A 25286-nucleotide genomic window follows, 5' to 3' on the forward strand; every position below is an offset into this window, starting at 1 on the left:
AATAAGAAATATAAGGCTTTAGTATAAACTTCTTTATTTTTAATAAAGAAATACTAGAAGTATTAGAAAATATTATAGGAATCTAAATCTTAATATTTTATTAAAAGTAAGCTTTATATTAATAACTAAGAGCTATATTTATAGCAGACTTATAAGCTATATAATATTATCTAAAGTTAGTAAAAAGTAAAATAAGAATATATTTTAAATTAAAAATATTATAGATTTATAAGCTAGAATTAATTTAATAGTAATATAAGAAAAAGTAAAAGTTATATTTGTAATAATTAGAAGCTTGAGAAGAAATCTCTAGAAAAGTATTAAAGAAAAGTATTTAATTAGAGGCTCTAGAGTTAGTAAAAAGAGGAGGGTTTATATAGGGCTTTCCTGAAATTTAGTAATCTAGAGAAATAATATATATTAAGCCTATTCGAATCGGAATATTAATATAGCTTTATAAAATCTATATATTAGACAAATTTTGCTATTTTAAAGCTTTCTAATTAGATAAAACAGGTAAAATATAGTATTATATCTTTCTAGAAAATATATTATAATAAGAATTACTAAATTAGAGCTAATATAATTACTTTACTTAATTAGAATCTATATATTTATTTCTTAAAGCTTTATATCTCATTTAAGCTCTTTTTTAGCTAGTTTAATTAACTCTTTTATTATTTAATATAACTCTTTACTCTATAATTTTTATATATATTAATTAAATATTTAGGAATTATTTATATAGTAAATTATAACTAATTAAAATAATTTTAGTTTTATATTATATTATTATTATAGATTTTATAATAATATTACTAATAATTTTAGTAATTAGCTTATAGAAAATTAATAAATATAACTTTTTAATTATCTAATAATATAATTTTATAAAGCAAGCAAGAAAATATTATTTATTTTAGAATATAATATATATTTAATTAAAAATTAGGTTATAATTTATATAATTCTTTAGTTATTACTTAATTAGGGAATTCTATAAGAAATAATCTCTAATAAAGACTATAAATATATTTTATTATTTAAAGATAAAACTTCTTATATTAATAATATAATATTTCTAAAAAAAACTAGATTATAGAAATTAGTTTATAATATATTATTTTTCTTTATTTAGACTAATTTTAGTTTATAGAGATTATTTTCTTCTAATTAGTTCTAAATAATATTTAAATAGCTATAATTTAAATATTATTAAATAAATATATTAATAGCTTTTATTTAATTATAAATCTATTTCTTTTAATAAATAATATCGAGAATAAATTATCTAATATAATTCGGAAACTATAATAATATAATATATAAATTACTATAAACTTTATTAATAATACTACTAAATAATATTATAATATAAAATATAAATTAATTATATTAAATATTAGAGATTTTATTTATTTGAAACTATATAGAGAATATTACTTTTCGAATTACTTAAATAGAAAACTAATAAAATAATAAATAAAATTCTTTAAAATATTTTTTAGATTAAAAAATTAGTATATAAATTAGAACTCTCTTAATAATAGAATATATATTCTATAATTTCTATTATTTATCTAGAATTTATTTTAAAAAATAAAGACTTATATAAATAAAAGTTTATTTAAAGAAAAGAACTAATAGAAAATATTTAAAATAATAATAAAAACTAGTAAAATTAGAAGTTCAAATATATTATAAATAAAAGAATAATAAAATATAATAAATAAAACTATATTAAATATTTAATAAAATATATAAAATAGAGAAATAAGTATAATAACTAATAACTAATAAAGGTTTTTAGTAATATATTAGAACTAGTAATAAATTTTAAAAAGTAGTTAGAAATAATTCTTATAAAGAAATATAATTAACTAGTAATTATAAAGTAATTATTATTATTATTAAATATATATATAAAAAATATTATTATATTTTCTTAGTTATATATTAATATAAACTAGAATATTTGTTTTTCTTATAATTAAAGAAGTATTTCCTTAATATTAAATATTATAAAATATATATAGCTATAATAATTACTATAATTATTATATTATTATATAAAAAATATTATATAACTTATTATTACTATTACTATAATATTTCTTATATTAATTAAAGATATTTTATTATTATAACTAATATATTATTAAGTTTATAAAAAGCTAGAAAAGAATAATACTTCTACTAATAAGAACTTTAAGAACTTTTTTAATATTATTAGTAATTCCGAAAACTATTTAAGAATTTAGATATTACTAGATAAATACTCGAAAAAATAAAATACTCTTATAATATATATTAAGAAAATATATAAGTTTATTTTTAAGATAATTAAGCTAATATATAATAAAGAAAATAATAATAATAATAATATTTTTACTTTAGTTAAATATTATTCTAGTAAATTATTTAAGAAAATTAATAAATAAAAGCTATATTCTATTTCTTTCGAGAATTTTAAGAAAAATAAATATAACTAGAATATAAATAAAAATACTAATAATAAAAACCCTAAAAAAAATATAAGATTAATATCTTTACTAATAATAACTAAAATATTTCTATAATTATATTACTAAAAATCCTGAAAATTACTTTTAAAATAAAGAAGCCAAGTCTAATAAAAATAGCTATATATTATAAATAAGTAATTCGAGCTAGTATAAATATAATTCTTCTTATAATTATATTACTTAATAATATAAAATTATTAATTAAATATTATTAATTAAATATTATTAATTAAATATTATTAATTAAATATTATTAATTAAATATTATTAATTAAATATTATTAATTAATTATATAAATGTAATTATTATAAATTAATTATTATAAATTAATTAATTATAAATTAATTATTATAAATTAATTAATTATAAATTAAATTATTATAAATTAATTATTATAAATTAATTATTATAAATTAATTATTATAAATTAATTATTATAATTAAATTATTATAGAAATTAATTCATTTATAAATTAATTATTATATAAATTGAATTATTATAAATTAATTCATTATAAATTATTATTATAAATTAATTATATAATTAATTATTATAAATTTTATTATTATAAATTAATTATTTATAAATTAATTATTATAAATTAACCCTCTATTATAAATTAATTATTATAAATTTATTATTATAAATTAACTTAATTATAAATTAATTATTATAAATTAATATTATAAATTAATTATTATAAATTATTATTATAAATTAATTATTATAAATTAATTATTATAAATTTAATTATTATAAATTAGATTATTATATTAATTATTATTAATTAAATTTAATTATTAGGGAATTAATTATTATAATATATAATTATTATAAATTAATTATTATAAATTAATTATTATAAATTAATTATTATAAATTAATTATTATTAAATTTAATTATTATAAATTAATTATTATAAATTAATTAATTATAAATTAATTATTATAAATTAATTATTATAAATTAATTATTATAAATTAATTATTATAAAATTAATTTATTATATATTTTATTATTATAAATTATTATTTATAAATTAATTATTATAATTAATTATTATAAATTAATTATTATAAATTAATTATTATAAAATTTAATCTATTATAAATTAATTATTATAAATTAATCTATTATAAATTAATTGATTATAATTAATTATTATGAAATTAATTATTATAAATTAATTATTATAAATTAATATTATAAATTAATTATTATAAATTAATTATATAAATTAATTATTATAATTAATTATTATAAATTAATTATTATAAATTAATTATTATAAATTAATTATTATAAATTATTATTATTAAATTAATTATTATAAATTAATTATTATAATTAATTATTATAAATTAATTATTATAAATTAATTATTATAAATTAATTATTATAAATTATAATTATTATAAATTAATTATTAATAAATTAATTCTTATTGAATATAATTAATTATTATAAATTAATTTAATAATAAATTAATTATTATAAATTAATTATTATAAATTAATTATTATAAATTAATTATTATAAAATTAATTATTATAATTAATTATTATAAAAAAAAAAAAAAAAAAAAAAAAAAAATTATTAATTAAATATTATTAATTAAATATTATTAATTAAATATTATTAATTAAATATTATTAATTAAATATTATTAATTAAATATTATTAATTATATATTATTAATTATATAATAAGAGTTTTTTATAGTAATAATATTAAAGTTCTTCTAATTTATAATTATTTATTACTTATTTTTAATAATATTAAAATAAAAGAAATTCGAAAATAGTTTTTAATATAAATAAATAAGAAATATTTTCAAATCCAGTTTAGTTTAATTAGCTTTAAAGATTATATTAGCTCTTAATATATAATATTAGAGGCTAGTAATAATATATTTATATTATTATTAAAGGTAAAGAAAACTAAGAAAAAGATATTTATAAAAGAAGCTATAAAAAATAAAATTACTAAATCTATCTAAAAATAATAATTTAAAGTTCTACTAAAATAGGCCTGTTTTAATAATAGGAGATTTAAAAATAAGAGTAAAGAAAAAAAGAACTAGCCTATAAGCTATATCTTTAGTAATAATAATCTATTTAAGAAAAAGTTAGTAAATAAAAAATAAAATAATAGAAAATAGAAAGAAATAAACTTTATAATATAATATTTTATTTTTCTTTTATTTTTTTATTTTTTTATTTTATATTTATATATAATTATTCTTTTTATAATAGAATATATTATAATAAGAATATTATTAATTTCTTTTTATAATAAGTATCTATTATATTATTTAATATAATTAGCTAATATAATTATTTTTATAATTAGTTTCTATTTATAAGAACTATAAATTAATTAACTTTTATATATATTAATATTTTATTATAATTATTATTATAATATATAATATTATAATACTATAATAGGGATTTTATTTCTATTAGTTATATAATATAATTAGGTAATTTCCGGATATTTATATATCTAGTTTTATATATATTTCCTATTCTTTTTCTTAGTTTTTAGAAACTAACTAATAAACTAATTTTTATTCTTTAATTTTACTTCTTATTTTTATATACTATAATTTCATATTATAGAAGCTTATTTTACTTTATATATTACTTCATATTTTATATTTCTATTATAATACTAATAAGAATTAAATTAGAATTAATAAAATATATAAAATTAAAATTATATATTATAAGTTTAAACTAATATAAGCTTATTATTAATTTACTAGTAATATATAGTATTATTATATAGATATAAAAGTACTATTTATATATAGTTAGTAAAGTTTTTATTTAGAAATAAAGATTATAATATTATAGTATTAATATATAATTCCTAAATTTACTAAATCTAAAGAAGTCTAGTTTACTAGTCAAGTTACTAATAGAATATAAAGTTATATAACTATATCTCGTATTTTATATTCTATTATCTATATTTTATTACTTATATTCTATATCCCGTATTTTATAACTATATATATAACTTCTAAAAAAATAGTTATATTAATACTAGAAACTTTCTAAAAAACGCGAAAAAATAATATCTTTCTCTAATTATATATAAATTCCCTAATTTAGCTTAATACTAGATTTCTAAATACTTTATATATTTATATTACTTCTAAAAGTTTTAGTTATATATTAAAGGCTATAGCTTTTTATATATAACTTCTTTTCTTATAATATTCTCTTATTTTATATATTTATTTTTTACTTTATTTATATTTGATTTATTTCTCTATATTTAATTATATAATATTTATATTAATTAAGTATTTGAAAGTATTTATTAGCTTTAATTTTATTATAGAATTAGTAGAATTTAATTCTTTTTTAATTTATTTAACTTCTATAATCTCTTATTATTTATATATTTAATAAAAATATATTATATTAATTATTAAATACTTTTCTCGAGTAGTTTCTAATTTAATAAAATATTTATATAATAACTTCGAATTCATATAAACTACTAATAATAGTTCTATTTCTAGTATTTTATTAATTATAGATTTAACTAAAGTACTTATATTAAAGCTATAAGCTATATTATAGAGTTTCGAAACTAGAATACTTCTAGTAACTTTCTTATATTTAATAAAGAACTAGTAAATAATATTAGTATATTTAGTTCTATTTACTAGAACTAGAATATATTTAATTTAAAAGAAGAAATCTCTATTATTTATAAATAAAGTATTTATAAAAATAATTAAATATAAGAACTTCTTTACTAGCTTTATAAATCTCAGTTCTCTAGTAATATTTTTAATTTACTATTAAATATACTTATTAAATGCTTTTATATTAGTTTTCGAGAGTTTAATAGCTTAAATAGTAATTAATAAATTATATAAAGCTTCTAGTTAATAAACTAATATAATATATACTTCTCTAGTATATTAGATAATATATTAGTCTTTAATAGAAAGATCTTAATAAATAGTACCTCTATTACTTATAATAGTAATATTTTTTATAGAAATAATTTAGAGGTTTTTATATTAGTATTTTTATATAAAAATAATTCTAATAGTATTTATATAAATAATATCTCTATTAAACTTAAGATTATAATTAGAAGTAATGCATTTATACTTCTTAGCTAAGAACTTAGCTTTATAGAGCTTTAGTTACTTTATTTTTACAAAATTATTAGTTCTAATAAATTGAATATTATTAGTTTAAAGGCTAATAATTCCGAAGAATTATTTATTATAAAAAAGGCAAAAGTCGTAAATTAACTATTTTATAGAAAGCTTATTAATATAATAGAAATAATAAGTCTTAAACTAGTAGTTTCTAGCTTTTAGTATATTATATAGTAGTTTTATAATTTTTAAACCCGAATTATTATTTAGATTTAGTTCTTTAGTAAGCTTATAAGATAAATTAATATAAAAATTATAATTAAATAAAGTTATTAATTAGATATAAGCTTATAAGATATTATATAAATATAGTTCTATAATATTTATTATTATAGTAATAATACTAAAAATAATTCTCTAGCTAATATATTAAATAGTAAGTAATTATATTAATATTATATATTTCTTACTATTATTATAAGCTTAAATAACTAGTTTTAACTTCTTAAACTCTTTCTCTATATCTTTATTCTTAATTTTATTAATAACCCGGAAATTAAAAACATATATTTCCTTTAGTATTTGAGATCTAAAAATAATTTTAAATATATTTTTTTCTAGAAAACTAGTAACTTTAACTTAATAGAAGTTCTTATATAAGTTATTATTTTATAGAAATACTATAAAATCCGGATTTTTATAAGAGTATTCTTTATTATACTTTAGTAAAATAGCAGAAATAATAGAAGAAATTATATCTATATTATCTTTAGCTTTATTATAAAGTTCGGAAATAGATTTAGGTTTAGGGCTATTAGTAATAACTTTAATATTTCTTATATAAAAGGGCTTTATAAAAGTTAAATAAAAGATAATATTATTACATAATAGAGCTAATATATAGTTCTTTCTATTAATAGCTACTAGCTTATATAGCCTATTCTAATTATTAAATTAATTAGTATTTTCTTTATATTATATAAAAGTATCTGAATTTAAAGGAAATTTATAAATATTAGTAATATTAGAACTATTTCAGGTATTTAGAGTATTTGTAATCTGATATCTAGTTTAAAGCTTCTAAATTTCTACTATTACTTTCTTAAATATTACTAATTACTATAATATAATTAGTAATAAAATATTATATTTAGTTATTCGAGATAAAGTACTATAAACTAAAAGAATTAGAATAATATTACTTATTTAGCTAGGCTCACCTGGTTCTTACTTAGTATACTTACTAGGTAAGGGAAAGCAATATACAAAAACTAGTAATATGTAAATTACTATAAAAATTTATATAAGGAAATTTAATACCCTCTATAACTACGGATTTTTAGCTCTAAATTTTAGAAAAAAGAAGTTTTAGTATTAAGAAACTATTTCTATTTCTTAATAAGTTATTAATTATATATAGTTTCTCTCAGAATTATATATAAATAAATAATTTTTAGTAAAGTTTTATATTTATATATTACTGGTTTTTATATATTACTTTTCCTTATCTAGTAAATATATTAAGCAAGAATTAGATAAGCCCGGCCAAATAAGTATTAGATCTAGTAGAATTATTAATAGCCTTAAAAGCTATTTAGAATATAGTATTCTTATTAATTCTATTAATTTTAGCTATAATAATAAAATAAATATATTAAATTAAACTATAATAATATTCTATAATTCTAATAGAATTATAAGTTTTTATAAAAATAATTTTAATCTTAGTTTCTATAATATTTATAAGCTAAGTAAACTTCTTACTAGTAAATTACTTTCTAGTATCTATTATAATCTAATTAGAAGAACCTAAATAAATATTAATCTAATATTATTTTAGAATATTTTAAATATATAATATACTAATATTTTAAAGCTATTAGCTAGTTTAATATCAAGTATTTTTATTAATAATATAAAGTATAAGTTTATTAGAAATATAGAAAATATTATTAATAATAAAGTAATTAAAGCTAATTTTTTTTTAGATTAAACTTGAATTATTTAAATAATTAGCTATATTTCTAGTATTATTTATAATACTTTATAAGGTATTTAAAGGCTTTTATATTAATATTATAGCCTGCTTATTCTAGTATATTTCGGAGTTTACTAATAAATAAATAATTAAAATAGTAATATAGATATTATAATTTAATCTCTATAAAAAAGCAAGAATTATAAATAAAGAATTCGGAAATAAAGCTTTATAAAATAGTATTCTAAAATAGAAAAAAGTATTTAAAATATTATACTATAAGTATAAAGTATTTATTAGAAATAATAAGATAATTAATAAAATTATTAAAGTAGATTTCTAGCTTATTTATATTAGTTAAGCTAAATAGAAATAAATTTTTTATAAATATAATATAGAATTATATTTATCTAATTAGTATTCTTATTATTATAAATTTAATAAAGAATATAGATTTAATATTAAACTAGATATTAATTTAATCTTTAGTAGTTTTATTAAGTTAAATACTATTATTAGTTTACTATAAAGCTTGAAATTAGTTAAAACTAGTAATTAAGAATCTAAAGGCTCTAATATTAATTATAACTTTATAAAAATAGTAAATATTATATTTTAATATATTATTAATTATAAATATCTAGATATCTTTTATTTATTTAATAGACTCTAAAATATAGTTTTTACTTATTATCTAGTATATAAAGAAAAGAGATATAAGGTTATTTATAAGAATATTAGTTATAGAAATAGTAAAAGCAGAAGTTATAGAAGTAGCTAGAAAGCTTTTAATAAAAGTAAAATAGAAATTAAAGTAATATTTCTTTCTTTTATTCGTTTTTACTAGTAAGGCTTTAAAAGTATTATTTACTAGTTTATTTTTATTCTTTTTATTATTCTTTTCTCTTTTAAATTCAGTAATATATTATATATAAGTATTATTAAAGTATTTATAAAAGTTATAGGTATTTCGGAATCTAAATTAGTAAATATTTCTATTCTTAAATTAAGCTTTCTTAGCCTCTTATTTCTCTAATATATATTTTTATAAGTAGTATTTAAATCTCTTATTTCTCTAATATATATTTTTATAAGTAGTATTTAGATCTTTTATATATAAAATATAATTTCGGAATATAATTATTATAATTATAGAACTTAAAGTAGTTATTATAGATTTCGAAGTTATAGCTAGATCTATATTAATAATTTCCGGATAAATAATAATTTAGAAAGTTTTAAGAATAGTATTTTCGATTTATAAAAAGAATCTAAATATTAATTTTTTTTAATAAATAGTAATAGATAATTAGAGCCTATTAATAAGCTAATCGAGATTATTAGAAAAGTTCGAGATTATATATTAGTATACTAGTAAGCCTTAATAAGAAATAATAATTTTATTATATAGAAATTTAGTAATTTATAAAGCAAAAATAAGGCTATATTATAATTTATATAGATTATTAATTAGTAGTTAGATAAGCTTAAATATTATTTTTTTAGAGTCTTTTATTATTATAGTTACTAAAGTAATAGTATTTTATTTATCTAAATTTTATTAATAATAACTAGAGCTTTTAAAGAAACTATAAATATTTATATAAACTTTTTTATATATTTATTAAAAGAGCTAGTTATTATAGAAATAGTCTTATACTAGTTTCTTTAATATAGTAAGAAAAGCTCTTACTAATATCTCTTCTAAAAGCTTTATATATTAATAAATATCTAGAAAAATAGTAAGTTTTTAGTTAAAACTACTATTAGTTCTATTATATTTCTATATCTTAATATATATCTTTACTATTTCTCTAATAAGCTTTCTAGTAATAATAATAGAAATTAACTAGAGATTTTTCAGATATAATAAATCTAGTAATAGTAATAAAAATAAAAGTAGTAAATAACTTTAATTTAGAAAAAATAAATAGATGCCTTAATTTAACTAGCTAGTTAACTAAGAATACTTGGTTTCCTTTTATTTAATTCTTTTTAGAGTAAAATAAACTAATATAATAGATTTCTTTAGAAAATCTATTCTAATTAGACTATTTTTAATAATATTAGCTTTATATTAAATATATATTATTTCTTTCTAAAGAATATTAAATAGAGACTATATTATAGTAAGATATATATGGTTTTATTTAATATAGATACTATTATACTAAAGATATTTTCGAAGAATTTATAGTTTAGTATAGCTATATTAACTAAAGTTCGTATTATTAAAGTTCTTAAAGTTATTTTTAAATAAATTCTATAGGTTTTTATTAGAAGTTTTATATAAGATATACTAATATAACTTAGTATTTAGATATTTCCGAAAATCTACTTTTATAATATTATTAGTATTAATTCTATTTTTCTATTTCTTAATTAACTTCTTTTTCTTTTTATTATCTATACTAAATTAAGTTTAGTTTCTTTCTAGTATATATATATAGTTTATAATAAGAGGTATTTAAAAGTAAGGTAATTTATAATAGGTTTATAGAAAGAATTCGATAGTAAAGATATCTAGATATCTAGTAAGGTATTAAAGTAAATATTTTACTCTTAAATATTTTATCTATAATAAGAAATTTAGGAAATGAAATATTATAATTCCGAAAGAATCTAAAGCTTAAAGAACTCGATTTTAATAATAAAATCGAAGTAGTAATTAAAGAGCTTTAAGGATATATATAAAATATATATTTCGGAAAGAGAATTCTATAAATATAAGTATTATATAAGTAGAAAAGATAGTTTCTAAAAAAGTAGTTCTAAGGCTAAAAGAAATTAATTTTAAAAGATAATAGAAGTTTAAATAAATAGATAAATAATTAAATAGCTAACTACTTATTAATTAGTAAAAGCTAGTATTTTCTTTTTAGGCTACTAAATACTTTTCCGGAGTTAATAATAATTCCTTTCTTTAACTAGAAGTAAACTACTTATTTTAGGCTATTAAATACTTTTCCGATTAGCTAGGTCTTTCTCTAATTTATAAGTACTAACTAATTAGTATTAGTTTACTAGTAATATATAGTACTATTATATAGATATAGAAGTACTATTTATATATAATTAGTAAAGTTTTTATTTAGAAATAAGAATTATAATATTATAGTATTAATATATAATTCCTAAATCTATTAAGCCTAAAAAGATCTAGTTTACTAGTTGAATTACTAATAGAATATAAGGTTATATAACTATATCTCGTATTTTATATCTTATTACTTATATCTTATTATCTATATTCTATATTCTATATCCCGTAACTATATATATAATTCCTAAAGAAATAGCTATATTAATACTTATATATAGCTTATAATTATTTAGATTCGAGATTTCTTTAAAATTCTCTTCTTTTTATTAGCTTTAAATTATTAAAATAGAAATAATTTAACTCTATTTTTTAGGTTTTAGATTTTAGATTTATAATATTATAAATAAAAATATTATATATTTTTAGAATTAATTTAATAATTTCTTTATATAAAGCTTCTAAATTCCGGAATAATTCTTAGAACTTTATTTTTAATAAAATAAATTCTTTTTTCTCTTTATTTTCTAAAAGAAAGTATTTTTTATTATAAATATTAATAAAATATTTAGATTTCTTAAAAGATTTCTTAAAAGATTCTAGTTTATTTTCTAGTAATATACTAATAATATTTTATATTATAACTTCTTTTAATTTGCCTAATTATTTCGGAACTTACTTTTTTATATTCTTTTTAATAATAAAACTACTAGCTTATTTATATACTTAATTAATCTAAAGCTTTTTTATTTAATTATTTTAAAGCTTTCTTTATTCTAATATTAGTAAATTAATATAAAAATAGCTATAATATATTATACTTATATTTATTAAAAACTAATTAAATAAATATTATTTAAATTCTTTATAGAATTAAAAAATAAATAAGCTTTAAATTTTATTATAAATATAAGATTTAAAATCTAGAAAATATAATTAGATTATTTCTATTTTAATAATTTAAAACTAAAGAAAAAAAGAAAATTCTAAAAAAGCTTTAAATCTAAATAATTATAGGCTATATTTAAGCCAATATATTAGTTTAAGCTTATAATATATAACTTTAATTTATATTTTCTAATTTTGACTTTATATATCTAGCTAGTTCTAATCTAATTCTTACTAGTATTATATATTATAATATTAATATTTTTTCTTCTAAATTTACTAAACTTAATTAGAACTATTTTATTAATTAAAATATATATATAATATAAGGTTATATAATTCTTGAAGTAATAGTTATAGCTATAATTATAATTATATTAATAATTAATATATTTTAAAAACAAGATCTTAAAAAAGAAAGCTTTTTTAAATCTTATAAGAAAAATAAAAATTAGTTTTATATTAAATTTAATACTAGTAATTTTTTATCTTATTAATTTTATTACTTTATTATATATTAATAAATTCTTTAGATATAAATTTAGAGAGTATTAAAATATTAAAAAGGTTTAAAGTTTATATAATTATATATTTACTAGCTCTTAGATATAAAACCCCTTACTTTAATAATAAATTATAGCCTCGACAGCTCAGCTTTTCTCGGGCCGACATATCTAAATAAGTATGCCGCGATCTTTCTCATTTGAATCTCCTCACTGCCCTCGGTAATGCGATAACGGCCTGTCCTATATTAGTTCTCGGCCCTAGTATAAGCAGGAGTACCTTCGCTCACGATGATGCCGATATATATGCTCAAATCTGTAACAGTTATTAATTAGACCACTAGTCGATTGAACACTGTACACCACTCACGATTTATGTCTGGAGTAACCAATCCCACCTGTGTATTTTGTTAACTTGGGTCTATTGATCTCGGAATCTAGACCTGCCATGAATCTGCATTGCTCGATCAGCGGCCTGCGTGCACAGCCTATTGCCCCAATACTATTTCCAATCAGCTTCAGACCCCCTCCCCCGGAAGCCAGGACTGCTTACATTGCACATAGACACCTTGTCGCCCAGATCTTGTTCAATCTCCTTTTGCGTCATACCATCCATTTCAGTGGCAGTTTTCAAAATCAATAATTTCAACATCTCTGCCTGCGTTGCAAGTTCAACTACTGGAAACTGAATACCCTGGTTTGCGGAGAGTTCCTTGCCGAAAGGCTTCCGCCTCCTTGCATATTTGATGCTCTCTTCGATGCAATATTCCGCAGCACCAAGTGAGCTAGCAGCTTGGCGAAGCCGATTCTCGTGTACGAACGTCTGCGCAATTGCCAATCCGTGGTCGATGGTGCCAAGGACAGCAGTCTCTGGCACGAAGACGTCCGTGAAGGTCAAGGCTGTATCACCGATTGAGCGTTCAGTATAGGGAAGCTGGAAATGATTCTTACTTGCGTGATCTGTAGGCATGTTGAATGTCCATTCATAGGACTCGATTATGAAACCCGGAGTACCCTTGGGAACAAAGAAAGCTGTAATACCAATTGCATCGCCGGCCTTCCCGTGTGTTCTGGCAAAAACTAAGCAATGTGTTGCTCTGTGCATGCCGCTAATCCACATCTTCCCTCCATTTATCACCCATCCGTTCGTACCGTTTCTCGTGGTTTGAGCAGCATGAGTGAACATATGAGTTGCATCGGATCCGTGATTGGGCTCTGTTAGACCGAACGCGAAAGAAATCTTTTCATCAAGTCTCCCCTGAATGAACTCTCTTTTCTGCTCTATTTTGAGTTAACACAAAATCAAGATCGGATACTATAAGGTTCATGCCTTGAGTACCGAATTCTTTCACCATAAGTCTGGGTGACGGAGGATTAGTAATTGCTCGATACAGATTCTTGAAGGAGCTTGGAGATTGCCTCGAAGAGTAAATCACGAGACAATTACAAATAAGAAAGGAGTTTCTCCCCCTATACCCACATGTCTGGAAAGTTCCCAACGATGCTATGTTCGTTCTGCAAGTCGTTGAACAGGCCCAGCCCCTTCTTTGCCAGATGCATTCGAATGGCAGCCATCCATAGATTCCCCCCGTTTCTACCACCGAATTCCTCTGGCAAACAGAAACGATAGAAACCCGCCTCGTCAGCTAATCTGCGAGCCTGAGCTAAAAGCTCTTCCCAATCGTCACGCGGTAGACCGTGATGATCCCAATCGGTCTGTTGAATGGGTCAGAAGGAGGATGTATGTATGCAAGGAAGTTTTGCACTACCCTAGCATGTTCCCGGCCTACCAATGAATTAGCAACGTATTTCTTTAGGGACGAAAGAGCAGGGTGCTTAAAACATCCTCCCGACGAGTGAGGTAAGGAGCTCGGGATATATAGGACAAAGAAATAGGTTAGTTACGGTGATCGAAAAATCGGTTATTGTCATCGGATGCTTGCAATGGCGCAATTTTAGTGTCTATAAAATGGTCAATCTCCTGAAGGTATGCCACAAGATCTGGCGGAATTGAGAAGCTCATCGCCCCAAGAGCTGGGTTGGGAGGCATGTTGCGGTAGCGAGGAACTTATTCTGTAAGGAAGGATTGCTAATGCAACAGTCACTGTAGAGCCAGTGGCGGAGGTCGTATCATTAAAATGTTATTAGGGTGATGTTGGAGTTTTGAATGCGGGTGCAGAAGCATGGAGTGCGGGGCATGGTACCTCGGTTCATTTGCGGCTGTCAGACGAACGGAATACTGTATCAAAATATCAAAGTATCAAAGTACAAAAGCACAAAATGCAGGATTTTGGAAGCCTTTCTAAGTGCTCCCTGCATTTACTATAGATTGTCATTATTTCCCCACATATATCGTACAGAATTTGCAAGTCGACCTCGTTGATGTCTCTGATTTGAGCCTGGAACGTCAGGCTACGCAGAGTCCGTGCCCCGATTCGCTTAGGAGCATTCTACAGATTCTCAGGGAGCACTCGCGTCGGGAACAACGTCAGTGTCTCGCATCCAAGCCAGCATCTGATTTTCCCTATCCTACGTCCATACTTGACTTGCCACTCGCCACGCCAAATCAAGTTATAGAGAAGAGCGCAACATCTCAAAATGCCGAACCTTTTGCCGTCTCTTCTGCTTCTCCCTCCGCCTCCTGTTCCGATCACCTCGGCATCGCTCTCGGCAGCTTACCGTCCATCACTTGTCGCTGTCGTTTCCACCTTGAAAGTGCTTCCAACAAGTACCCAGCTGATTATTGTATTACCGTGCCCGGCCGTTCATGCTCAACTTCAAGCACCAAGATGTCAGATCTATACAGAGCTCCAGCGATCCCTGGCTGGCCTCTATAGTTTGGTGTGCACCGTGTGCGCCAATCTGGGTGTTGATGTGGAGTCCGATACTCCTGGATCTATAGATGCCCGTATCCTCTTGCTAGACTACGATGGGTCACGGCACTTTGAAGAGGAAGGCGAGCTTAGGCCTGATCCATTTGTGGCTGGACCCATTGTCGACCTTCCAACTCTTGCAGTCACACGGCGCCGGTGGAACATTGTATTCTCCGTGGACGGAGAAGAAGGCCAGAAGATATTCGCCAGCTACTTGAAGCTTGCAAACCAACATAGTCCATCGCTGTGTGGTCACGTGAGGCCTGTTGCCGGTGGAGTGAGCTTGATCCAGAGAGAGACTGAACAGGTGACAAGAAAACCGGCCTCGGCCAATACACACAATGTTGTAATTGTGGGAGGAACTTTTGATCATCTTCATGCTGGACATAAGCTGTTGCTTACAGCGACGGCGTTGCTCCTCCAACCAGCTAGATCCTCCTCGGCACCCTATAGAAGGCTCATTGTTGGTATAACTGGCGATGAGCTCTTGAAAAACAAGAAATATGTCGAGTATCTAAGAAGTTGGGCCCAGCGGCAGGAAGACGTTGTTGACTTCTTACTCTCGGTACTGCAATTCGCTCGTGGGAGTCGAGAAGCAGAAATCGAAACGCTTTCATTCGACGAACCAATTCCGAACGGCCGTTCAGTCCATACGAGGCTCAAAAATTGCTCCATTGTCATTGAATGTGTCGAGATACAAGACCCATTCGGACCTACCATTACCGATGAGAGCGTTACTGCACTTGTAGTATCAGGGGAGACAAGGTCTGGTGGTAAGGCGGTGAACGATAAGAGAGCAGAGAAAGGATGGAAACATCTGGATGTCTTCGAGGTTGACGTTTTGAATGCTGGGGAGACCGAACAAGGGGCAAGCCAGACTGAAAATTTTGCGTCGAAGATCAGCAGCACGGCAATACGGAAACGCAGAGCAGAGATTGCCCTTACTTCTTCCCTTTGAAAACATGGGCAGGGCAAATGATCCTTGAAAACATTGCATATGCAGAGCAGTTGTAACAAGGGACTCCTTCCGCTCCTTCATTGTGCTTCACATGCTCTTGCACTTTGCGGGATTTAGACACTGGGGATCAGCCTTAGTCGGCCACGGATGCCACAAAAGTCACTGACTTCTCGAATACGGAGTCGGGAACAAAACGCCAGGGGTCGGGAGTAAATGAGATACCGTAGTGCTCACCCTTTCCCCTGACTACGTTCCGGGAACGCACTCAATATCACGACACATGTACCACAGCATAAGTGGATTTTCAGCAGGTCGAGGAGTGCACATGCAAGCTAGGATCTGGTTCGGCCAGGCAGGAGGAGCTACCTGCCTCTTACGAGAGCGGACTAGCGGCCCGGCAGAGAATGGGGGAGCACATGTGGATGCATCGTAGCGGTCACAAGCTAGCTGCCTGCGCTATCACAGTCCTGCATCCATATGCAAAGCATCCTTGCGGCCTGTTGGGGGGAGGGGGGGAGGGGGGGGGAAGGGGGTTTCTCGGGGCACAGCCAAGCGGGTGATTCGGGAAGATCTTTGCATGTGCATTTGGCGTGTCATTCATTCACTCAACTCCTGTGCTGTGCTGTATCGTGAGCAGGCGGGCGGGCAGACGATGAAGAATCAGAAGACGCACGCACATCCACCAGATCGGCGTGCCGACCCGTTCCCGGTCGCGGGTAGCTAGCTAGCTGGCTGACCTGGCCCCGAGACCTGCTGGGCGAAGAGTTCCAGCTCCAACGCAGGGGTGGACGGGAGAGACGCGTCCAGCACGACACGCGCCATGCGGGGGCGACATCAATTAAGCGCCCAGCGAGAGGCCGACGCAGCCCAATCATTCCATCGATTATTCATCGATGCTGGGCCCGACCCCTCTTCCGCCCTCGCCAAACCGTTATTGGCGTCTGCTGTGCAGCATCAGCCATCAGCATCAGCACCAGCACCACCAGCACGAGCACCAGCATCAGCATCCGCATCCGCATCAGCATCAGCTTCGGCATCAGCACCAGCTTCGGCATCAGCATCCTCACCCCCCAGCATCCTGGCCCGGCAGCCCTCCTCGCTCTTTTGCGCGATCATGTCCGTGGAGGAGAGAGAGAGAGAGGGTGCTGTGCCGTTCTGCTGTCCTGCTGTCCTGCTGCTGCTGTCCTGCCCCGCCAGGATAGGCCGATGCCAAGCCGTGTTTGCTCGCCCGGAAGGCACTTCTGCCGCAGTGCGGGTGCGATTCGCTACGAGGGCGGCGACCGCAGGCCGCCTTGCAGAGCGGACGCCCACCCCCCCCCCTCTCGACGATTCGCTGCCACGAAGCCCTTTCCTGCACCCAGCAGCACCGAGCAGTATCGTGTCGAATCCAACACCTTCGCGCGGGAAGCCTGCAGCTCACATGATCATTTTCCGCACCGAGAACTCGGAACGCTACTGAGCACGCTACCAACCTCCGTCGCCCTTGATTCGTGCAGTGCTGCTGTAGGAGGCCGTTTTGAATGCAGAGCAAACGCATCTCGGCGAATGACCAAGGCACTGCAGCCTGTCCTCACACATCGGCCAGAGAGTGCCATTCCAGTTCTTGCCGGATGCATAAACACGTCAGAATGCGTGACCCTTATTTACCCATGTGTGCTGGCACTTCTCGAGCCTCCGCGTGCCTTCCGTTGTCACCGTTTTTCATGATATTGTGCCCCGAGCGACATCCCCTTCCTTGAGGACACAGCATTCCTTGAAGCAGATGGTGTGTCAACCTGATGGTGATCTACACAGATGGATTTAACGTGCTGGTTCTAGCAGAAGAGTACATCAGCTGAAGATGGCGAGTGCAATGATTGCCCTGCGGGAGCGGAAAATCCTGGACCGGATCTTATTGCATCTGGCTGGCGACGAAAAGGGCCTCACTCTCATGCCTCATCCACAAGGCTCCCTAGCCCCGAGACGTATATCCGTGTCTCGGCCTAGCGATACATTGAGAAGCATTCTCAACTTCGCTGTGGTGGTCAACACACACCTTCTGAAGGAGTTCTTCGACTTTGCCATAATCAACGAATATCGTGACGAAAACACGGACGAAAAGAACAAAGCCCACAACAAACAACTCGGTAAATGGTATCAAGACTACAATCATGATAACCGCCCACTCACCAGACTTCCCAAGGAAATGCTATTCGCTATCTTGGAACATCTGACGGTCAAACCTGGGAAATTGTTAGCTATCAACGAACGAGCGAGCCTAAGTGTGGACAGCTTTTCTTCAACAGCGGCTTCCCTACCCAAAGATTCAACTCAGATACGGCAATTTAGATTGGTCTGCCATAGATTTGCAGCAATTGGCGTTCCACGTCTACTCCTCCGAGTCCGGATTCGGTTCTCTTCTGATGGCTTCAGCACATTGCGAGAGATTGCAGAGAGGGAAAAATTCCGTGGCTTTGTGCAACAGTTTTCATATATGATTCCTCGCTTTTACCCTTCAGGTAAACGATAACATGCTACGGGGCTTCACTATGCTGACATTTCTGTCTGCAGATGTGAGAACTCTCGAACGCAAGATAGGAGAGGCACGAGCGAGTGTCGAGGACTCAAGGCAGAAACTGGCTCTTAGGGCACAAGGAAGACGGACCCCGGTCGACCGGCAGCAGCCAACGGCTCAAGAACTCCGCACCGCATTACGGCGTGGCGAGGCAGACGAAGTGCAACTCCAAATTGCACTTAAGAAGGCTCAGCAGCAGCAAGAGATCATTGAGCAAAAGATAGACGTCAAGACTCTTGTGTATGCCTTGACGCGGTTCAAGAATCTTCACCAGCTACGACTAATGAAAGTTGTGGATGCAAACGATAAGTGGGACAAGTAGGTGTAGATTCTTAAGACCATATTACCTCTCTCGGACGCTTTGTGCTGACTCCGAGACCATCAGGTACCTAAGGGCACATCCAGACGTTGAAACTGAATTCAGGCCCGTTGAATGGAAATGCGCTTACGAGCATGCCGCCACCACATTGGCTTTGGCGATTCAGCAATCTCATTCTGGTGTTGATCGATTTTCGAGCCGATTCATGGACCCTCGAACACCAGTTCTAGTTACCCCAGGCTTACGAAGGACGATATCAAGCATTGCTCACCGGGTGGTCGCCTTGGAATTTGAATTTCGACAAACTGATGTCGCTGTCAGTTTGGACCAAAAGATGTCACAGTTATCAGGGCTTTTCCAAGTGGTTTTCAGCGCCGCCCTGGACTCTCTCCGGATTCTGCATATCGGTTTGTAAGAGCCCCTTCTGCCCCAAAGTGCGAAAACCGGCTTTGAAGCACCTCTATTTAGGTTCTTTGGGCTATCTGCGAGCTGAATATGATGAACTGATCATCTCACTTATTAGCACTCGACCAGTTTCAATTCCCCTCAGGGATGTTTTCCATAATGTGCACTTCAGGAAGCTAGAGCATATGTAAGCAGAGTCTCCAGCCTAAGAAACAGTGGCCTACGAATTTTCCCGTTCCACTTATTCAATCACAGTCCATCCCCTTTGTCCTGCTCTTAATATTGTTCTGGTGGGATAAATTCACTAATCCGGCGAACATGCAGTGGCTTGCACATGTGGCAATTGAATGGCGATGAGTTATTGGACTTGTTAAAGAGACACAAAAAGACCCTCAGAAGTTTGCGATTGAGGCATATTCTACTCAGACGTGTTCCGGTGAATGACTGCAGCTGGCGACAGGTGCTCCAATTTATAGTAGGTGTGGGGAGAGAGATTCACTTCTTATTTCTAGACCTCTCATGATTCTCGCACGGGAATTGGCATTGTCCCAGATTTCCCGAAGCATTTCTTGTCAAAAACCTGCTGACTCCTCCATCACCCAGCGTCTCGAAATTAGACCAAAAGATTATGTTAGTCTCCGCGGCATCGACTATGAGGATGACACCGATGCTGCGAATGGCATGCACTTTGTGAATGGACCCGCTCAGAATAACACCATTAGCGATGAGGACAGCGATGAAGACAGCGATATTGATGAACTTTCTGCTGACACCTGGAGCGAGTCGAATGATGAAGTTGAAGACGGGAGCGAAGACGACGAGGACTCGGATCAAAGTGCGAGCAACACCGTTCTAGGCGAGCAGAATGAGGATGAGCAGGATGAGCAGGATGAGCTGGATGAGTCAACCGATGAAAGTCACGAAAGCCATGAAAGCCACGATGAAGTCGACGAAAATGAGAGCGATCTTGCGCGAGAGTTTCAGAATATCTCTACCGTCGAGAGTGCACCGCTCCACTGCGAGTGCGCAAATGGGTTTGGTTGGAATGATTTGCACGATGACGGCAGGGCAGTAACGAAACCCCAGTGGCAGAAATGGCAGAAGTGGGTTGTCAAACACTGCCCATCACATGACCCACCAATATCCGAAGACTCCTAAATTGGAATTCAACACTCGTCATCACTCGTCACCGTCAGAAAAGTATCTGACCTCCATCCACAACAATATCCGTTCCTGAATTGATATACCGTCAGCAAGTTTGCCACAAGGATGGGGAGGATGCATTGCACGAGACTTGTTTAGTCCGGGGGTCATACCGTTGATGTATGTAGCTTGCATGCTCGAGAGCAACACAACGGTACCTGTCAGCTCATTCGGCGTTCCCATTCTCCCCAAAGGGTTCCTATCTGCCCATATCTTTCGTGCCTCTGCAATTCCCTCTCCTTCATTCAATATCGTGTCCATATACCCCGGGGAGAGCGAATTAACTCTGATTCCGTACCTTGCCCATTCGGCCGCCAAACAACTCTTCAATGTCAACAAAGCACTTTTGCTCACGTTGTAAGCTACCTATTCTCAAGAAATTCGGGTCAGCATACGTCTTTCGGGTATTTTCGGGAGTAGATTGTCCCAAGAGCTGTTGGACATGTCTACAAAAGGAATTGATACTCTGAGGGGACCTACTTGTGGCTGGGGCCAATTGACTCGGTGGCCAGAAATCGAAGCTACAAAAATAATGCTCCCGCCATGACCTTGCTGAACCATCTGCTTTGCTACAGCCTGGGCACAAAGGAATCCTCCAGTCGTGTTGATATCGAGCACCCTGCGCCATTCAGCAGCGGTCATATCGAGGGCATGTTGACAGCCGACGACCCCAGCGAAGCAGAGAAGGTGATCCACGGAGCCTATCATCAGTCAGAATCAGTATGCCTGAGTGGATGAATGCCGACTGGGACGCCCTGTCTTGTAAGTCCGTTCAGTCCTTACACATGTCTGATGACACCGAAGAAGCCAACGATATTTGAAGTAGGAAGAGTTGCTTCGAAAATTAAACCTACCCAGGAGATTTCCTGTTTCTTCAACTGCTTTAGCAACTGCCAAATCATCAGTGATGTCAACTCGTTTCGAATGGATTTGGCAGGCTGGAAATTCTGGGTACCATAGTCAGTAATCACATGAAGATCGTTTCGGGATCGACTGGAAGATTATCTTAGAAGAAAGCCAAAAGACAGGTGGAAACAAGAAGAACTCTCACAAAACATACCCTTCTGCAACTTATCGATTTTGGGCTGCGCTTGAGTTAAGTTGACGTCAAAAATCATGACACCCGAGAGACCATGTTCCAAGAGAGCCTTCAACGCTGCGAATCCAAGGGCCCCTCCTCCGCCAGTTATTCTGCAAAATCATCAGCGATGGTTTGGTTCGTAGAGAGACCACTCACATGGCGTTTCCTTCCACTTCAAACCTCTTTGCGGCGCTTTTCTCAGCACTGAGGTTGTCGGATGGAAGTGCAGGTGGACCAGTTGAAGATGTTTCATCACCTTTGCTTAGGGTCATTTGAGGCAGGATTCTTGATGTCAAAGAGTCTCGGTCTGTCGTGGTTGCTGACTGCATAATTGTTGGAATATCTGTTTACGAAGGGTTGAGAGTATTCCGTGACTAAATTCGGGCTGTTCACGATGCTCTTATTGTCAATAGAGAACGGGTGGTTCCGATAGTATTGGACTAAAGCTCGAATTAGGGCGCAGAGAACCTAGAACGATTTAAGGATTGCTCCGTCTGGCTGCATGTATTAGAGACGCCCAACTTCATGTAGAGGTTGCCGGCGGTTTCACTGGGCAGATCCGTTGACTGTGCATAGAAAGATTTACCGAACAGTGGAAAATTCGTAGATATTGCCAATGGATAGTTCTAACACGAGAAAATCAACGTGTAACGTTAGCTGGGAAAGTGGTTTGAAAATGTAAAGTCTTTCATATTTATACATTTTCGGACGTCTGTGGCGCGCAGTGAAGACCGAGCTGCCCCACGGAACTTCGTCAAGCTTTCCCCACCAACCTCTTCGACCGGGAAGGTTAAACGATGGGAGTTGGGAAACTAAGCCGAGGTGACAAAAGGAAGGACAAGAAAATCACCAGCCTGGGCTTTTCTTTGTTTTCGTTCACCCACCTACAGTCCAGTTTCCTCTTGGACCTATACAGGGCCACCTGATCCAGATTCCATGTCTTACGTTGAGCCAGAGCAAATGACCTCGTTATGCAAGCATGTGAACGGCCGTCTACCTAATCCGGGAACTACCGTTCTGCATCCCATTTCACAAATGTTCCTACGAAATCTACGATATGCGCCTGATCTAAATGACAACACCATGGTCTGAAAGCCTCGAAGCAGTTGCTTCATTTCTTACTTTCCACCCACAGATCCATCTCGGATCCCCTCAAACGCACCTGGAAAGAAGGATGTCGAGATCATCGTTCTTCTCCCGGTCGTCACGGGACAACAGTCCTCTTCTCCCACAGCACAACGACTCTGTCTCTCTTGAGGATCTCTCGCCCCGAGAAGCCAGTAGTCGTCAAGCATCCCTTTCTCCGCCGCCGTCATTTTATCGCGCTCAAAACGAGCTGAATAGGCTCAGTGTCTCCCCATCCCCTCCCAGAACGAAAGCTCGAAGAATACAATTCGCAGCCCCCCCTCCGCCGATCGCTAGCAGCGTATGCTTTCCACCTCGCCAACATGGCATCCCAGATGGTCCGAAGAATAGCTCGGAGAGCTCTTTCCTAGGACGAAGTTCAAGCCCCCGGATCCGAAGAGGAAGTGGTGGGATCGACCCTTTGCTGGCCTTAGGACGGACCGAGAAAGCCATACAGAATCACCTGCAAGTCCTTCTAGATGCGCAATCTGCAGGACTGTTACAAGGTTTTGGAGGAGATGTTGGAGGAGATGCGAGCTCAGATGCAGGGAGTAGCACGCCAACTACAAGGTCTTTACAAAGGAGTTCTAGTCGGGGCAATATTGGAGGGATAGTGCCAGTAAGACAACCGAAACGAAGGGCTGTAGGACTAAGAGGTGCGAGGAGGGGCATGTTGAGGGATATGGAGGAGTTGATTTCGATAAAGAGGGAAGAAGAGGGGGTTTTACACGGCGAAATTGTACGAAGGAATGAGGTTCTCGGGCATGTTGAGGTCTACGAGCAGAAGATTGAGGGAGCGAAGAACCAACTCAGCGAGTACAGTGGGCTTGGAGGGTCAATATCTGGGGAGGGAGAAGGAGGTGGAGAAGAAGGCAGGGAGATTGAGGAGTTGAAGACTGAGGAGAGGGCTGTGGAGAATGAGATTCGGGAAATGGAAGACAGGCTCGCGCAAATGAAGGCCAGGAAGCGATGGCTAGGGGAAAGGATTAATGAGACTGTTAACAAGCGGGAAGCAAGACTCAGCAGTTATCGGGGTGCATTACGAGACGTCGAGATGGAAGTCAAGGAGTTTCTCAAGAGGCCACCTATCCATGTATCCATTGTCATGGGAGACGAGGAAGGATTCGTGGCGCTGCCGCCAGGTCGAAGGACGTTAGGCATGGCAAAGGAATGGTGGAATAAAGAGGTCACGCAGCTTCAACTCCGCAAGCAAGAGGCCCAAAAGGAGAAGGCAGCTTTAGAAGAGGGTGCGACGCTTTGGGAGGAGAGCATCGGTATCGTGACGGAATTCGAAGATGATTTGCGGAAGCAGATGGACAGCAATGAGGTACAGGATGTTGAGAGGCTTCGAGAACAAATAATAAAGATGGGAGGAGTAACTACGAAGTTGGGAGACACCCTTGGTATTGCAGCAGACAAGGGGTGGAACTTGCTAATCTGTGCCGTTGGAGCTGAGCTAGAGGCTTTCAAAGAGGGCGAGGCCATTCTGCGTGGGGTATTGGGGCAGAATGAGAATGAGCAGTGTGAAGAAGAGAGCAATACCAACGGAGTGAAGAGACGTGAGAGCTCGGAAATGGAGGACAGTGAGGACGATGGACCCAACCTCGCAGAGCTTTTAGTCGATCGTGGAGATCCTGATGATACCCCTTGATGAAGCATATGATACCAGAGCGTTAGATTCAACCAACAAAGTTAT

The 25286-nt window shown here is 30.9% G+C and overlaps 6 protein-coding genes across 6 annotated transcripts; 4 read left to right on the plus strand and 2 right to left on the minus strand.

The window, feature by feature from the left end:
* Nucleotides 1-13163: 13163 nt before the first annotated feature.
* Nucleotides 13164-15233, minus strand: K444DRAFT_620332 (acyl-CoA dehydrogenase-like protein). The gene is made up of 10 exons (XM_024881685.1): nt 14978-15233; nt 14842-14858; nt 14553-14788; nt 14403-14431; nt 14024-14353; nt 13626-13972; nt 13520-13574; nt 13443-13470; nt 13363-13388; nt 13164-13310 (listed from the first exon to the last, which is right to left on the minus strand). Exons 1-10 carry the CDS (start codon nt 15120-15122, stop codon nt 13204-13206), a joined length of 1320 nt encoding a protein of 439 aa, XP_024728090.1. The 5' UTR covers nt 15123-15233; the 3' UTR covers nt 13164-13203.
* A 437-nt stretch (nt 15234-15670) lies between these two features.
* Nucleotides 15671-16903, plus strand: K444DRAFT_544035 (Nucleotidylyl transferase; the record flags this gene model as incomplete). The annotated part of the gene is made up of 1 exon (XM_024876022.1): nt 15671-16903. The coding sequence occupies one exon, from the start codon at nt 15671-15673 to the stop codon at nt 16901-16903; it is 1233 nt and encodes a 410-aa protein (XP_024728091.1).
* Nucleotides 16904-17630: 727 nt separating this feature from the next.
* Nucleotides 17631-18582, plus strand: K444DRAFT_226517 (uncharacterized protein). The gene has a single exon (XM_024871191.1). The coding sequence runs from the start codon at nt 17724-17726 to the stop codon at nt 18360-18362; it is 639 nt and encodes a 212-aa protein (XP_024728092.1). The 5' UTR covers nt 17631-17723; the 3' UTR covers nt 18363-18582.
* On the plus strand, nt 18565-21502 carry K444DRAFT_226417 (uncharacterized protein). Its single transcript, XM_024871190.1, has 7 exons — nt 18565-18668; nt 18725-19401; nt 19454-19775; nt 19843-20187; nt 20300-20368; nt 20506-20656; nt 20785-21502. The coding sequence occupies exons 2-7, from the start codon at nt 18744-18746 to the stop codon at nt 21337-21339; spliced, it is 2100 nt and encodes a 699-aa protein (XP_024728093.1). The 5' UTR covers nt 18565-18668; nt 18725-18743; the 3' UTR covers nt 21340-21502.
* K444DRAFT_620339 (NAD(P)-binding protein) lies at nt 21354-23133 on the minus strand. The gene is made up of 6 exons (XM_024881686.1): nt 22622-23133; nt 22445-22575; nt 22239-22331; nt 21865-22085; nt 21498-21750; nt 21354-21414 (listed from the first exon to the last, which is right to left on the minus strand). Exons 1-6 carry the CDS (start codon nt 22792-22794, stop codon nt 21374-21376), a joined length of 912 nt encoding a protein of 303 aa, XP_024728094.1. The 5' UTR covers nt 22795-23133; the 3' UTR covers nt 21354-21373.
* Nucleotides 23134-23639: 506 nt separating this feature from the next.
* Nucleotides 23640-25241, plus strand: K444DRAFT_543839 (uncharacterized protein; the record flags this gene model as incomplete). Its single annotated transcript, XM_024875996.1, has 1 exon — nt 23640-25241. One exon carries the CDS (start codon nt 23640-23642, stop codon nt 25239-25241), a length of 1602 nt encoding a protein of 533 aa, XP_024728095.1.
* Between the last annotated feature and the right edge of the window lie 45 nt (nt 25242-25286).

Source organism: Hyaloscypha bicolor (genome assembly GCF_002865645.1).
Source record: "Hyaloscypha bicolor E unplaced genomic scaffold K444scaffold_182, whole genome shotgun sequence".
Classification (NCBI taxonomy): Eukaryota; Fungi; Ascomycota; class Leotiomycetes; order Helotiales; family Hyaloscyphaceae; genus Hyaloscypha; species Hyaloscypha bicolor.

Bases quoted from the DNA above. Each gene is read 5' to 3' on its own strand.
- K444DRAFT_620332 (XM_024881685.1), bottom strand. From the start codon at position 15,122: ATGCCTCCCAACCCAGCTCTTGGGGCGATGAGCTTCTCAATTCCGCCA. The intron at 14,432-14,552 runs GTGGGTATAGGG...TCCGTCACCCAG, and splicing joins GTTGGGAACTTTCCAGACAT to ACTTATGGTGAAAGAATTCG. The intron at 13,973-14,023 runs GTAAGAATCATT...TCGGTGATACAG, and splicing joins CATGCCTACAGATCACGCAA to CCTTGACCTTCACGGACGTC.
- K444DRAFT_226517 (XM_024871191.1), top strand. From the start codon at position 17,724: ATGCGGGGGCGACATCAATTAAGCGCCCAGCGAGAGGCCGACGCAGCC.
- K444DRAFT_226417 (XM_024871190.1), top strand. From the start codon at position 18,744: ATGGCGAGTGCAATGATTGCCCTGCGGGAGCGGAAAATCCTGGACCGG. The intron at 19,402-19,453 runs GTAAACGATAAC...TTCTGTCTGCAG, and splicing joins TCCTCGCTTTTACCCTTCAG to ATGTGAGAACTCTCGAACGC. The intron at 20,369-20,505 runs GTAAGCAGAGTC...GCGAACATGCAG, and splicing joins TTCAGGAAGCTAGAGCATAT to TGGCTTGCACATGTGGCAAT.
- K444DRAFT_620339 (XM_024881686.1), bottom strand. From the start codon at position 22,794: ATGCAGTCAGCAACCACGACAGACCGAGACTCTTTGACATCAAGAATC. The intron at 21,751-21,864 runs GTAGGTCCCCTC...TCTTGAGAATAG, and splicing joins TCAATTGGCCCCAGCCACAA to GTAGCTTACAACGTGAGCAA. The intron at 21,415-21,497 runs GTATGACCCCCG...ATATCAATTCAG, and splicing joins GCAAGCTACATACATCAACG to GAACGGATATTGTTGTGGAT.